Source organism: Citrus sinensis, chromosome 6 (genome assembly GCF_022201045.2).
Source record: "Citrus sinensis cultivar Valencia sweet orange chromosome 6, DVS_A1.0, whole genome shotgun sequence".
Classification (NCBI taxonomy): Eukaryota; Viridiplantae; Streptophyta; class Magnoliopsida; order Sapindales; family Rutaceae; genus Citrus; species Citrus sinensis.
The window spans coordinates 1,625,633-1,640,784 of record NC_068561.1 but is presented as its reverse complement, the minus strand read 5'-3'; the positions used below and the strand labels follow the sequence as shown (position 1 = coordinate 1,640,784).

The window sequence follows — 15,152 nt, the reverse complement described above, 5'->3', positions numbered from 1 at the left end:
ACATCATTTTAAAAAAAAAATTAAATTAAATTACAAGAAAAAAAACTTTAAATAAAACATGAAAAATAGCCTCAAAGATTGCAAAAATTATATAGCTCAAAGAAAATTTCAAATATTGGCAAAGTTCTAACTTTAATTCAATAGTCAATCCCATCTCTCTTTCGATTCTTGTAGTGTGTGTCTGTGAAATCAATTCAATCAAATCCATTCCCAAAATCATCAATATCAACAACCTTCGCCTCAAACAAAGAACAGAGTAGGTCAAACTAATCTTATCATCTTGATCTCCAATTTTTTTTTTCTCTCACAGGCTTTTATGTGCATTTTCTTTTGATTTTTTTTTTTAGCACATGCACTTGATTTGATTTTTTTTCTTTTCTTTTTCTCTCTTTTTTTTTAACCATAGTCAGGAGCTTTCACTCTACCCCTTAAGGTAGCCTTCTTCTCATGGTAGATTATCCTCTACATACTTGTGGTACATAGGCTCAAATTACTCAAGGATAGCTTCACTCTTAAGGGTTATAGGTAGCTATTTCTGACTTTGGCGCCCGTGTATACTATTTTGTATTATGGAGATAAGAATCAAGACAAACAGTCATTTACTCTATCTAAAATTCTCAACTCAGGCTGCGTCAATCTCAAATTTCAAGTCAAAATCATGAAAGAACTGATATTAGTGCTCATGGTTTAAAGAATCTCAATCAAGAGGAACTAACACAAGAATCAAGTATAAACTAAGACAATATTCAACCCTTTTTAAAAATCATATTCATTGTCAATCAAATTCTTATCATTGGCTTTTCACATAAAAACAAAAAACACAAAATTTTTTTTTTGAATTTTTGAAATTTAAAAAAAAAAATTTTTTTTTGGTTTTTTTTTTTAACAAACAAAGCACACACTACTCCCACCCCCAAACTTATTTGGAACATTGTCCTCAATGTTTCACAAACAAAAGATATGCATGCAAACAAATGAAAGAAAAATAATAATAATAATAATAATAAAAACATAAATAATAAAGAGAAAGTTGGAGAGAACACACCTGGATGGGCTGGAAAAGCTTAAAAAAAAGTGACAACTAAAAAGAAAACGTTAGAAGAAATATAAATAATGAAATAAAAAAAATAAAATTTTTTTTGTAAACTTTCTTATACTTAATTTAATTACAAAAATTAAATAAAATTATAATTACAAAAATTATAATTACAAAATGTTATTTTTTATAATTATAATTTCATTTAAAAATTATCATCTTAGATTTTGAGATTTTTTTATTTTATTGAATTTAGGGGTATTTTTATAATTATAGTTTTTTATTTTTCAAAATTTTGTAGAAAAAAATAGTTTTTAAATTCGTTTAGGGGTAAAATAGTTATTTTGAGTGTCAAAGTGGTTGATTAATATAAGTTTAAAAACAAAGGTGGTGCGAAGTACATGTTAAATTTTTGTGGTGATTAGATGTATATATGACAAAAGAAAGATGGTGCAAAGATAATTTTTCTAAATTTAACGAGATTATTATTATTACTAATTATATTGATATAACAAAACAACAAATAAAATTAATAATATAAAAATTTATTTTAGTTATCAATTATTATATATATAGAGTATGTTGGAGAATTTAAAGAATAAAACACAAATTTTATTAGAGAAAGTTCAAAAACATTACAAAAACAATCCACACCTTCTTCACAAATCACTCTTAGAAGCTATTTTGCTTCTTATGCTTTGTTCTTCTTACATTTGATGCATACAACACAAATGGCATAGGTATTTATAGTGATTAGTGAATGAAACACAAACATAATCATAACAATGCACATCACCTAACATGTTCCACCAAGCTTTCATCATAGCACCACTTCACCTAACATGCTCTAAAGGAATCCTTTAATGGCATCCAAAGTGTAAAGCTAATCTCCACTCAATTAGATGCTTCATGAACATAACATGGTAGGACCATGATGATGGAGCATAATGATGAAGGGCTATGTACACCTCAACACCTTATTCCACTTAAATGAATTATTTATGTAAAACAAGTTTATTGTTTTCAACACCCCCCCTTGAATTTGTTTTACGACACCAAGTATATTTTTGAATTTGATAAAATCTTCTACCTTGAGTGGTTTGGTGAAGATATCAGCTACTTGATCTTTTGTCATCACATAATCAACTTGTACATTCTTTCTTGTGATGCACTCTCTTATATAATGATGGCAAGTGTCGATATGTTTGCTTCGATCATGGAAAATTGGATTCTTGGATAGAGCAATTGCTGACTTGTTATTCACACAAATCTTGGTTGGCTCTACTTGTGTCAAACCCATCTCCTTCAGCAAATTTCTTAGCCAAATTGCATGGCAAACACTTGATGTAGCAGCTACATACTCAGCTTCACAAGTGGAAAGTGTGACAATTGGTTGCTTCTTTGACATCCATGTGAAAACAGTATCTCCCATAAAGAACACAAATTCGATGGTGCTCTTTCGATCATCTACATCTCCACTCCAATCGCTATCGTTATATCCAACAAGCTTGTAGTCATTAGAAAATGAGTATGACAAGCCGAAATTAGTTGTACCTTTGATATAGCAAATGATTCTTTTTGCAGCCTTAAAATGAGTGATCTTTGGATTCTCCATCTATCGACTCATAAGTCCAACAACATAAAGGATGCCAGGTCTCATACATGTTAAATAACGCAGACTTCTAACAAGGCTTTTGAAAAAAGTTGGATCTACTTCTTCTCATTCGTCATACTTGGATAGCTTGACTTTGCACTCCATCTGTGTGCTTATTGGATTGCAATCATTCATCTTGAACTTCTTGAGTATCTCCTTTGCATAGCTTTCTTAATAAATGAAAATGTCATCTTCTTGTTGCTTGACGTCAATGCCCAAATAGTATGCCATTAACCCGATGTCTGTCATATCAAATTCTTTTGCTATTACTTTATTGAACTCTCTAAATAAGCTTAGATTATTTCCAGTAAAGATAAGATCAACCACGTACAAGCACACGATTAAAATGTCTCCATCTTTAACATATAAAACATACTCATAGGAACATTTGGTGTAGCTATTTTCTTGGAAGTACGTGTCAATTCTGTTGTTCCATGCAATTGGAGTTTGCTTCAACTCATAAAGTGCCTTCTTCAATTTCAAAACTTTGTCTTTATGCCATTTCACTTCATAGCCCAACAGTTGTTCAATGTAAACTTTTTCTTCAAGAACTTCATTTAGGAAAGCAGACTTTACATTCAACTGATGAATCCTCCATTTGTTCTGAGTAGCTAAAGAAATAATAAGTCTAATAGTTTCACGTCAGGCAACAGGAGCAAATATCTCATCGTAGTCTGTGCCAGCCTTTTGATTATAGTCTTTTGCAACTAGTCTTGCTTTGTGCCTTTCAATTTCTCCTTTGACATTTCTCTCCATCTTGTATACCTATTTGACACCGCTCGCTTGCCTTATGACCTTTAGGAAGAATAGTAAGTTAGCAAGTGTCATTCTTCACGATGGCTTTAATTTCTTCATCCATTACGATTCTCCACTTTTCATCTTGTCCAGCTTCTTAGAAGTTGACTAGTTCACAATCATCAAAGAGGCAAAAGAGAGTGAGATTATCAAGTCTCTCAATTACCTTATAGAGATCTTGAAGACTCCTTGTACGTTCCTCGATTCTTTCATTTAATAAAGATTGTGGTGAATCTCCACATGTGGTTGATGCTGGTGAGATAGGTAGAGCAACTGGCTCTTGTTGTTCTTCTACTTGTTTTATCTGTGTATGATCATTTTCTTCAATAGGAAAGAAGTTGAAGTGATCCACACCAAAGCCAAAATCCCATTATCTTTCTTCATAAAAAAATTACATCTTGGATTGTACAGCTTGTATCCTTTGGAATTATTGTTATAGCCAATGAAGATGAACTTCTCACTTTTGTCATCAAACTTGGCTCTTCTCTCGACTGGTACATGTACATGGGCAATACTTCCATAAACTCTCAGATGGGCGATCCTGGGCTTTCTTTCACTTCATGCTTCTTGTGGTGTCTTGTCCCACACACTTCTTGTTGGAGATCAATTGGATAAGTAGACTACAAATGTAATAATTTCAGCACAAAATTCTTTAGGTAGCCTCTTACTCTTGAGCATGCTTCTTACCATGTCAATTATGGTTTTGTTCTTCCTTTCTACAACACCATTTTGTTGGGGGGATCTTGGTACTCTCAAAGGGCATCGAATTCCATTTGCTTCACAAATTCTACGAATTCTTTGGAAGTGAACTCTCCACCTCAATCAGATCTCATGGCTTTAATCTGGTATCCACTTTCTTTTTCCACTACAGCTTAAAACTTCTTAAAAGCTTCAAAGACTTCTGACTTTTGCTTTAAAAAATACACTCAAGTTTTTCTTGAAAAGTCATCAATGAAAAGAAAGAAGTAGTTACTTTTACTAAGGGAACTTGGCTTGAATGGACCGCACACATCAGTATGAATAAGCTCGACTGGCTTCCGAGCTCTTGAGTTTGACTCTTTTGGAAAGCTCTTTCTGAATTGCTTGCCAAGTAAACATCATTCACAAAGTTGATTTGGATGATTGATTGAAGGTAAGCCTTTCACCATGTTCTTCTTTGATAGTAGTTCTAGTCCGCCAAAGTTGAAATGTCCAAATCGAAGATGCCATACTCAGGTTAGATCTTTGTGACAAGCATTGAGACATTTTGCAATATCATTTTGAATATTTAAAGGAAACATTCTATTCTGACATTTTCACCATTACTATTAGGTTTCCTTTATCATCTCTTAGGTAAAGACTATAATCTGTTAAGTAAAACATCATAGCCTTTTTCCAAGAGTTGACATAGACTGAGGATGTTGCTTTTCATACTGACACATAATAAACATTTGAAATTAATTGATGGCTACCATCTTTTGTACGAAAAAGAATATTACATTTGCCCTTCACTGGTACTTTTGAATCATCTCCAAAAGCAACATTGTCATTCATAGATTCATTTAGTTCTACAAACATACTTTTGTTTCCGCTCATGTGATTACTAGCACCTGTGTCAAGATACCATGTATTTTCTTGACCTCCACTGGTGTCATTGCGTGCTAGTAAAAGTATATCATCTTCACCATTCTTCTCTTCAACATAATTTACTCTCTCATCAATTTTGGTATTTGGAGCTCTACATTCTGAAGCATAATGCCCAAACTTTTGACAATTATAGCATTGTACTTGGGATTTGTCATACCTCGATCTTGGATGGCCTCTGCCTCATCCTCTACTTGAGCTTTCTCCTTTTGCATAATTGGAGTTGTTATTGAAATTCCAACCTCGTCCATGACCACGATCTCTTCCTCATCCTCGACCTCTTCCTCGAACATATTGCCTTCTCCCATTGTCGGAATTTTCTTCTCTTTTCTTTAGATTGACTTCCATCTTGAGAAGTTGTTCTTCAATTCCTTACTTCTTTTTCAGTTTACTTCATAGGCTTGCAATATTCTTTGAAGTTGCTCGATTGTCATTGCTTCCAAATCTTTTGTTTCTTCAATTGTCACCAAATATGGTCAAATTTCGAATCTACTGATCGAAGTATCTTTTCAATGATTCTTACCTCTTTTAACTCCTCACCATTTCTTTTTAGTTCATTGAAAATGGTCACAACCCGAGTAAAATAGTCAGAAATCGACTCGGATGCCTTCATGTGTAAGGATTCAAATTCTCCTCCTAATGTTTGGAGACAAACCTTCTTAACTTGCTCTAACTTCTCCCATGCTCCTTTTGAAGAGGTTGCACCAGAAATCTTTTCAAAAGCATCTTTATCTAATGATTGAAAGATGATATATTTTGTTTTATTCTCTTTCTTCTTTAAGTCTTTCAAATTCTCCTTTTGCGCCACAATTAAAGTAACTTCATTTTGTGGCACAGTAAAGCCTTTCTCCACAACTTCCCATACATCATGTGCACCCAATAGAGCCTTCATTTTGATACTCCAGTTGTCGAACTTACTTCCCTTTAATTGTGGAACTTGAAATGACATCATACCACTATTTTCCATAACTCACAAATTGAGTGAGAATTTGGCGATTCTGAATGCACGGATGGATTCGGAATGTCGAAAAACCTGGGGAGGAACTCGGATCAACTTTCGATCAATGGTCAACAGTGGTCAACAGTCAACTCTGGTCAACTTGGATCCTGGTCGGCTCGGTTTGGCTTGGTTTGGGTCGGTTCGATTTGGTTCAACTCGGTTCAACTTGGTGAGTTGACTTAACTTTAGGACAGAAAACTTCTGGCAGCAAGTGTGGGCGCATTTGGACTCTGATCAGGCTGAGTTTTGTGATGTCGCGTTCCTCTCGTCAAGATCTTCGATCTGATATGCTATATGACCATATATAGCATCGAAAACTAGCTCTGATACTACTTTGTTGGAGAATTTGAAGAATAAAACACAAATTTTATTAAAGAAAACTCAAAAACATTACAAGAACAATTCACACCCTCTTCACAAATCACTCTTAGAAGCTATTTTGCTTCTTATGCTTTGTTCTTCTTACATTTGATGCATACAACACAAATGGCATAGGTATTTATAGTGATTAGTGAATGAAACACAAACATAATCATAACAATGCACATCACCTAACATGTTCCACCAAGCTTTCATCATAGCACCACTTCACCTAACATGCTCTAAAGGAATCCTTTAATGGCATCCAAAGTGTAAAGCTAATCTCCACTCAATTAGATGCTTCATAAACATAACATGGTAGGACCATGATGATGGAGCATAATGATGAAGGGCTATGTACACCTCAACACCTCAACACCTCATTCCACTTAAATGAATTATTTGTGTAAAACAAGTTTATTTATATAAAAATGTGTAAATAAATTTTATCCAACGTTATATCTAGTTCAGTCACTTATATTTTTTATAGAATTTTATTAAGCACATACGACTGCTTTTAAAATTCATGATACTTTTAAAAATAAATTTTATAAAACGTTTAACTAATTCTCTTTATAATTAATTTTTTCCACAACACAACTAATAACAATTATTTTAAATACTACAATATTATGGAACTGGCCCTCAATATTGTTAACAAACTTATTCAATTGTTTTATTGCTTTTTCCTTAATGCAGACAAATCAAAAGCAACAAAATGATGAAATCGAAATTAATCAATTTCATTTAATTAATTAGTATCAAGTAGCCTTAGCATGCCATTGACCTCAATTTAAACTCTATTTAATTTCATAAACAAGAAGACAAGTAAAGCCGACAATTAAGGCAAGACAATCATATAATTTAATTTAGCACCAATATTTTTAATTTTTCGCTTGCACAGAAAAATTGTAAATAAGTAGTATTATGGGTCACGAGATAATAATTTATTTTTTCATTTCAAAAAGTCTGCTAAATTGATCCAGCTTCTCTTACAAAATTTCATCAAAATCAAACTTCAAGCAGTTGTTACTAGAGGGAATTAAAACTTGAGAGTAAAATGGTTATGTCCAAGTTCAATTGTATTGGCGCCAATTGGAGAGAGGTAAAGGGCTTTGGCTTGCATTTGCTTGATAGCAGATGGTTCATGTTCTTTGCTACCCTCTTAATCATGTCAGTAAATGGCTCATCTTACATGTTTGGTTTATACTCTAACGACATAAAATCATCGTTAGGCTATGATCAGACCACACTCAATTTGATAAGCTTCTTCAAGGACTTGGGCGGCAATCTTGGAGTCCTGGCAAGGCTAACCTATGAGGTTGCGCCGCCATGGATTTTTCTGTTATCTGGTTCAATCATGAACTTTTTTGGCTTTTTTATGATCTGGTTGAGTGTTTCTCATCGTTTAGGCGCCAAACCCCATGTGTGGCAAATGTGTTTGTACATGTTGATTGGTGCAAATTCAGAGTCATTTCCAAACACTGGAGCTTTAGTCACATGTGTTAAGAATTTTCCGAAAAGCAGAGGCATTGTTATAGGCCTTTTGAAGGGTCTTATTGGTCTTAGTGGTGCAATCATGACACAAATCTACCATGCCGTAAATGGAGACAACACAAAGGCTCTTATCTTACTGCTTGCTTGTCTTCCTACCATTGTTCCCATTGTTTTTATTCCAACAATTCGGATTATTAAGATCGCTAGGCCAGGAAATGAGCTCAAAGTTTTCTACAGTTTCCTCTATATTTTGCTGGTCTTGGCTGGATTTATAATGGTGACAATCATCATTCAAAACAAGCTCAGGTTTACAAGAAGTGAGTATATTGCCACTGCTTCAGTTGTAGTTGCTCTTTCACTCTTTATCCCACTTGCTGTGGTCATAAAATAAGAACTAAATATCTGGAAGGGCAACAAATTACAAGCCTTTGATGCTCATTATGATCAAGCGATTCCAGCATTGAATGTGAAAACAAATTTCTTGACACTTTTTAGGTTGAAAAATGTTTCCAAGAAACCTGAGAGAGGGGACGACTATGCCTTGTTACAAGCAATTTTCAGCATTGATATGCTAATTCTGTTCACAGCAACAACTTGTAGCATTGGCGGCACATTGGCAGCCATCGACAACATGGGTCAGATAGGCAAGACATTAGGCTATCCGACACATAGCATTGCGAGTTTCATATCGCTTATAAGCATATGGAATTTCCTGGGATGAATTGTTGCCGGTTTTGCCTCTGAGATCTTCTTAGCCAAGTATAAGTTCCCTTGTCCTCTGCTGCTCACTCTTGTTATTCTATTCTCTTGTATTGGCTATCTTTTGATTGCCTTTGCTGTCCATAATTCTGTCTACTTTGCTTCAATAATTATAGGCTTTTGCCTTGGAGCACAATTGTCATTATTGGTTACAATCATATCAGAACTATTTGGCCTTAAACATTACTAAACGTTGTACAATGTGGGATCAGTTTCAAGTCTGATTGGGTCATATATTTTCAATGTGAGAGTGGCTGGTCGGTTTTATGACAGAGAGGCTTTGAAGCAAGGAAAAGACAACTTGAATTGCATTGGCGCGCGGTGTTACAGAGTGGCCTTTGTTACAATCTCAGCAGCAACATTTTTTGCTTGTATTGTTTCAATTATTTTGGTGCTAAGGACCAAAAACTTTTACCAAGGTGATATTTATAACAAGTTCAAAGATGAAGCCAAACATATAAAGAATAATGATGTATCCTTGACCAGAGATTGTGTTGTCCCAATGAAGGATATGGAAGCCAAAGCCAACATTGGCCGTGCCGCTGTTATCGACGTCGCTGCTGAGAACGAGCATACCTCCAACGCCACCATCGATCGACGCTGATATTCATCAGTTGACAGGGCATATGGAAGAAATGAGAGCGTGAATTTGATTAATTTAACTAGACTTATTGGTACTTGTTATGTCACAATGTGACAACAAAACCAGGGAATTGGTACGAAATGTGATGATTTCTGAAATTTGTATTTTACTTTTGTCTAATTTTTGGATAACTCAAACCTTTTATTCGATCAAAATGCATGTACTCAAGTAGTCTCTTTAGTCAATATTATTGTATAACTTGAATGAATCTGTGGTAGTTTGAAATAGGTTTTGCAAAAGTATTAATGGACAAATCATATTCTAAAAGAAAACAACTGCAATAATGCAATCAAAGTTTTGTAGTGTCTCACAAGTAATAAATATAATTTAATTAATGTTGCCGACTTCTTAAATTTAAAGCAAGTTCCTTTCACGTAACTGCTGAACAAAAATTTCAGTCAAATTATTAATTATTATACATCCCGCCATGACGCTTTTATGCTAGCTAGCTAGTTATTTCCAAATCTAGCTAAATTCCAACAACCAAGTTGCTCGCAAAATTCAACTAAATATCCAATGGTCTAAACCGAGTCATGTGAAAGCAGTTTATTTGACAAGTCACTCAAATTTAATTTTGGGAAATTATCCACCGTCCACCTGTTTTTTCACCATTTCGCTCCACCTGAAATTAACATTTTTTTCATTGGTCCACTCTCGTTATAATACCGTTAGAACTTTGCTGACATCATAAGGGTAAAATTGTCCTTTCATAATGACACAGTGGTGGAAATGTGCAAAACAATATAACTTCAAGTGGAGTTTAGCAAAAAAAAAAATTAAGAATAGTGTATTTTTTTTAAAAAAGGTAGTAGGTGGAAATTTATCTTTTATATTTGAGGGTAAAAAAGTTATTTACACAATATTCCGTTAGTTTTCTAAACGGTCTCCAAACGGAAGTGGAAAAGTGAAAAGAAATGTAATTTCATGTGGATTCCAGCAAAAAAAAAGAAAAAGAATTGTGTATTTTTGAAAAAATTAGAAAAAACGGGTGACGGTTGATAATTTTCCTTTAATTTTTAAAGAAATAAAAGTTAAAAGTTTGATTTGAACTCTGTTCATCCTTTTATCTTTGGGAAAAAAAAGAAAATGCTATTTTGACGCACAAAAAAAAAAAAAGTGGTTACAAAATTTTGACAAAAACATAAAAAGACTAAAATATCTTGACAAAAAATAAGTTGATTGATAATTATCTCGATATTTTAGTCTGTTGATGCCTTTGTCAAAATTTTATTACCTAATTTTTTTATCAATGTAGCATTGTTGAAAAAGAAAAAGATAATATATACAGAGTCCATCAGATACACAAACGGCAAAGAATGTCTTAGTGCACATGCTTAAATTACAAAATGCCCCTTTTTTTTTTTTTGGTGGGGGGGGGGGGGGGGGGGGGGTTGTTGGGGGAAGGAAATCAATTGACAAAATTCTGATTCGTGGTATCTAATTACAGATGGGGATATGAATATTGGATATATGCAATTAAAGGTTCAAAGAATAAAAGATCAATTGAATGGAATCAGCCGCCGTAGTTTCAAATTTTAGCCTATTTTGTCTGCATGCATCAAAATCCGGCCTCTATTATCCTTCTGGTTCCAATTCAGAATCTGTACACATGTACACAATTCGACTCAAAATCATCGCTTGATTGATTGGTATCAAGATCCGAAGTTTGATGGTGATGCGTTGTATTTATTTACGTTACCGAATAAGGAATTTGTTTTTTTGGGAGTGCTGACACATATTGCATTGGAAATATTTGAATTCCTACTAAATTCACCGAGCGGTAGATCACTTCTACACCTTATTATCAAGGCGGAGGGTTTGTGTTTGTGCTTCAACTATATGCTACACTGAGACTAAGAGGTTGTTTGTTAAATATTTGAAGTTTGAAATTTTATTAATTTCAAGATTTTTTAAAATTTACTTGTTTATTTTTTGTAACTTATTTCTGACTTTCAAACATTTACATCTGAATAGAAAAAGTAGACTTTTGTAACTTTTATCTGAACAGAAAAAGGTCTGAATGATAAGTAAATATTATATTCTAGAAATATCTCTATAAAATAATTTATTTCCTAAACTATAAAATAGAATCCTCTTTCTTTATTTTAATTTACAAGGATGTAAATGTTAAAGAATCAAGTTTAAGATATTTTTTATTATAAAAACAAATAAGATACCACTTATATTCATATATTAAAAAAAGAAAAACAAACATATTATTCAAATTTTCGTATTTAGACCTATTTAGACTTTAGAAAAATTTAGGCCCATTCAGATTTTTAGACAAAAAAAGACAAACACTACCTAAGATTAGCATACTTTTTGATGCACGTATCAAAAGGTTTGCAAGATTATATAATATTAAAAAAAAAGAATTTCCATTAATTAAAGTCAAAAAGCTCTTCTAAACCATTTTTAAAAAAAATTTTTGGTTCATTTGGGTGCAGAATCATTATTATTATCTTTTTAAAATAGAGTAGAGTGCATGATGAACTAAAAAAAAAAATTTACCTCTATTATGATGAGCTTAAATTTTAAACTTTTGTAGATAAATGTTATACCATAAAGGAGGTGTTATCAATTCACACCATGTGTGCTTAATCTCATATTGTTTAATGAGGAAAATATACAATTTTTTAAAAGAAAGTTTTAATACACTTAATACAATACATTTCAATCTAATATACAATATGTTCAATTATAGTAAAATAGTTTGATTTAAGCTTCAAGCACGCATTCTTCACCTTCACGAATCCATACATGTAAATGCTCTTCGCCCAAAACTCATCCATTTAATTAAGAGAAGCTAAAGACTTGTAAGAATCTCTCTTCCCTTTTGATCAGGAGTTCTCATGAGGATAATCCATCCATAGATACGTTAGGAATGGCAAAAATTTTCATGACGACGAGGGCTCCATAGATTTTTTCCATTGTGATAGGGTAAATGACAAAAATTTCCATGAGGATGAGGGCTCCATAGATTTTCCCCATTAGGATAGGGTACAATGATAATTTTATATATACTCATTTTTTTTAGGGAGAGATAAGGACAATTTAATATCCAAAATCTTATTAAGATGGAATGAGGATTTGGTGAGATCCTCATTCACTCCCCCATTTCCCTATTTTAATTTTTAATTTTTATTTTAATTCTTCTAAAATTTTTAGTAAATACATTTAAATTTGAGATTGTAACAGTGCGGATGTAAAAAAAAATCATAATATTTATAGAAATAATATAAATAATAGTTAATATAAACACTTGAAGGTTGGTGAAGATAATTTTGTTGATGATTTATACTAAGCGATCACCTTATGGATGTGTTCAACTTAATTTGAAGCTCCACTTTTGCTTAATTCAAAAATTATCTTATAATTTTGATTACATTTACTTATTTTGAAGGAAGTTATTTTAATTACTTTAGTTTATTTTGATAATTTTGTGTCGATAATATAATTCTATACTTTAATATGATTAAATTAAGTTTTAAAAAATAAAAATATCAGTTATTCAAAAAATCAGATACTTTGGGAATTCCCTTTTATTATTTGAGAATTTTTATCACTCCCATTTTCAAAGGGACGAGATGTAACATATGTAGGAAAGAAAAAAAAAAGTAGTTAAAGGAAAATAAATAAAAATAAAAAAAGAAGCTGGAAAGAGGGGAAACATATTGGGAAATTTACAAAAATGGCCATAAAATTTTAGCGTTTTTCAACTTTAACCCCTCCAAATTTTTTCTACCAACATTAGCCAAATCACCAAATTATGGACGAAATTGCCCTCATCATTCTCACGTTTCTCTCAAGCGAAATTCCTCCCCCTCTCACCAAAATCTCATCACCGGAATCTCGTATACATCATCGGTGGCGTAGATCGGCAGTGGAGGAAGTTGTCGGCGGCTGAAACAAGCTAAATCACGTTGAAAATCTTCGGAGATCTCCAAAATCAAAGAAAAAAATTGGAAACCCTAGGTGAGTTGTTGTTGTTGTTGTTGTTTGGGCTGTTGTTGTTTGGGCTGTTGTTGGTGTTTAATGGCGGTGGTGGGTGAGATGCATGTGGGAAAGGGAAGGGAAGAGAAAGGGAAGGGAAAGGGAAGTGAAAGGGAAGGCCATGCTGCATCCCGCGCGCGAGGCCGTGGCTGTCGCACGCGAGATGCGCAAGACATGCCCATCCGCGCGCGCGGGATGAGCCTGTCGCACGCATTTTGCGTGCGACATGCGCGGCCTCGCGTACGCGAGATGCGCATGCCGCGCGCGAAATGCGTGTGCCAGCCTGCGCGCAACTCGCGCGATCTTGGTGCTGCCTCTTGGTGCATGTCGCACCAAGAGACAGCGCGCTTGGTGCTTGGTGCAGCTTAATTGCGTGTAGAGGGCTGCTCATCATTCTTAAAGGCTGCTATTAAGTGAGAAATCATTGCCTCATTGTATTATTGGACTTTTTGCTTTTGGTGGATGTTGTGATTTCTTAAGCATGGAAATAACTGCTCTCAACTTATAGTTCTTTTGTTTTGCAGGTGGTCTATAGAGTTTGGAGCTCCTAAAACTGGGTCCCCGGAGCTTCATGTTATGCTAGCTGAATATTTATATTCAGAATCCCTTGAACTGGTTGGTTTGACAGCTAAAACTTGGACTTCAAAGAGCAATATATGTAATACAATGGGGATTTTGGTAATCCATTTTATGATGTGCACAAGTCCAAACCTTAAGTTTTGCAATATCTATATTGTACTGTGTTTGTGTATTATCAATATCATATAATTTACAGTCTACGTTCTATTTTTATGATGCTATATACACATCCCTTCAAAGATTAGTTGTTTTATTTTATTTTATTATTCCTACTGGAGAAAATTGATATCTGCAATTTCTTGCTTCCTAATTTGAAATAAAATTAGTTCTTGAGATTTTTTGGATTTCTTAACACGAATGCTGAGTTATTCAAGATAAGATGCCAAAAGTACTTAAACCTTTAAATAATTGAAGTACAACGGAATCCATTAAACCTAAAAATTATAAAAAACAAAACAAAAGAGATAAGATTTCACGCTACAAAACCTAGTAAAGTGAATATGCAGTACATTTATGTGGATAAAATGAAGTATACAATTTTGGATTTGCTTCGTCTCATCGTAAGCTTCAAAACGATATATTATACGCCTAAAACGGACACATGTAGCCCAAGTTATTACTTTCGAAAAATAACTGATATTTAGTGAGACATGTAGTGGGACAGGTGCCTGTCTCACATAAAACCAGTGGGTTTTTATGTGCGACAGGCGCCTGTCCCACTTGCCTGTCTCACATAAAACTAGTGTGAACAAGTGAGACAGGCGCCTGTCTCACATAAAACTAATGGCTTTATATGTGCGACAAGCGCCTGTCCCACTTGCCTGTCGCACATATTTTGGTGAGACAGACAAGTGGGACACGTGCCTGTCTCACATAAACCTGCTGGTTTTATGTGAGACAGGCGCCTGTCTCACTTGTTTTGGGCTTCTGTTTTGCTCGATTTTTCAGGAGTTTCAATGATTAATCTTCATTTCTCAACTCAAGCTAACTACTTTAACAAGTCACATTATTTTGTTAATGAAAAATAACAACGTTTGCAATAAAAACTCACTTCAATTTCGAACTCAAATGATAAAATCAATAGATTAAAAGTTGTTGAGGTAAGGTTTAATAGTGCTGGAATTGAAAAGGGAAAAGTGGCATGTCTTTGTAAATTTGATGAAAGTGATGAGGGTAATGTAGTCCAAAAATAGGGTATTTGGCTAGTTATGAT

General features: G+C 33.7%; 1 protein-coding gene and 1 pseudogene across 1 annotated transcript; one reads left to right on the top strand and one right to left on the bottom strand.

The window, feature by feature from the left end:
- Positions 1-2,861: 2,861 nt before the first annotated feature.
- Positions 2,862-5,416, bottom strand: LOC107177287 (uncharacterized). Its single transcript, XM_015530929.1, has 3 exons — positions 5,269-5,416; positions 4,964-5,209; positions 2,862-3,301 (listed from the first exon to the last, which is right to left on the bottom strand). Exons 1-3 carry the CDS (start codon positions 5,414-5,416, stop codon positions 2,862-2,864), a joined length of 834 nt encoding a protein of 277 aa, XP_015386415.1.
- Positions 5,417-7,399: 1,983 nt separating this feature from the next.
- On the top strand, positions 7,400-9,614 carry LOC102609670 (uncharacterized; annotated as a pseudogene).
- Positions 9,615-15,152: the final 5,538 nt, after the last annotated feature.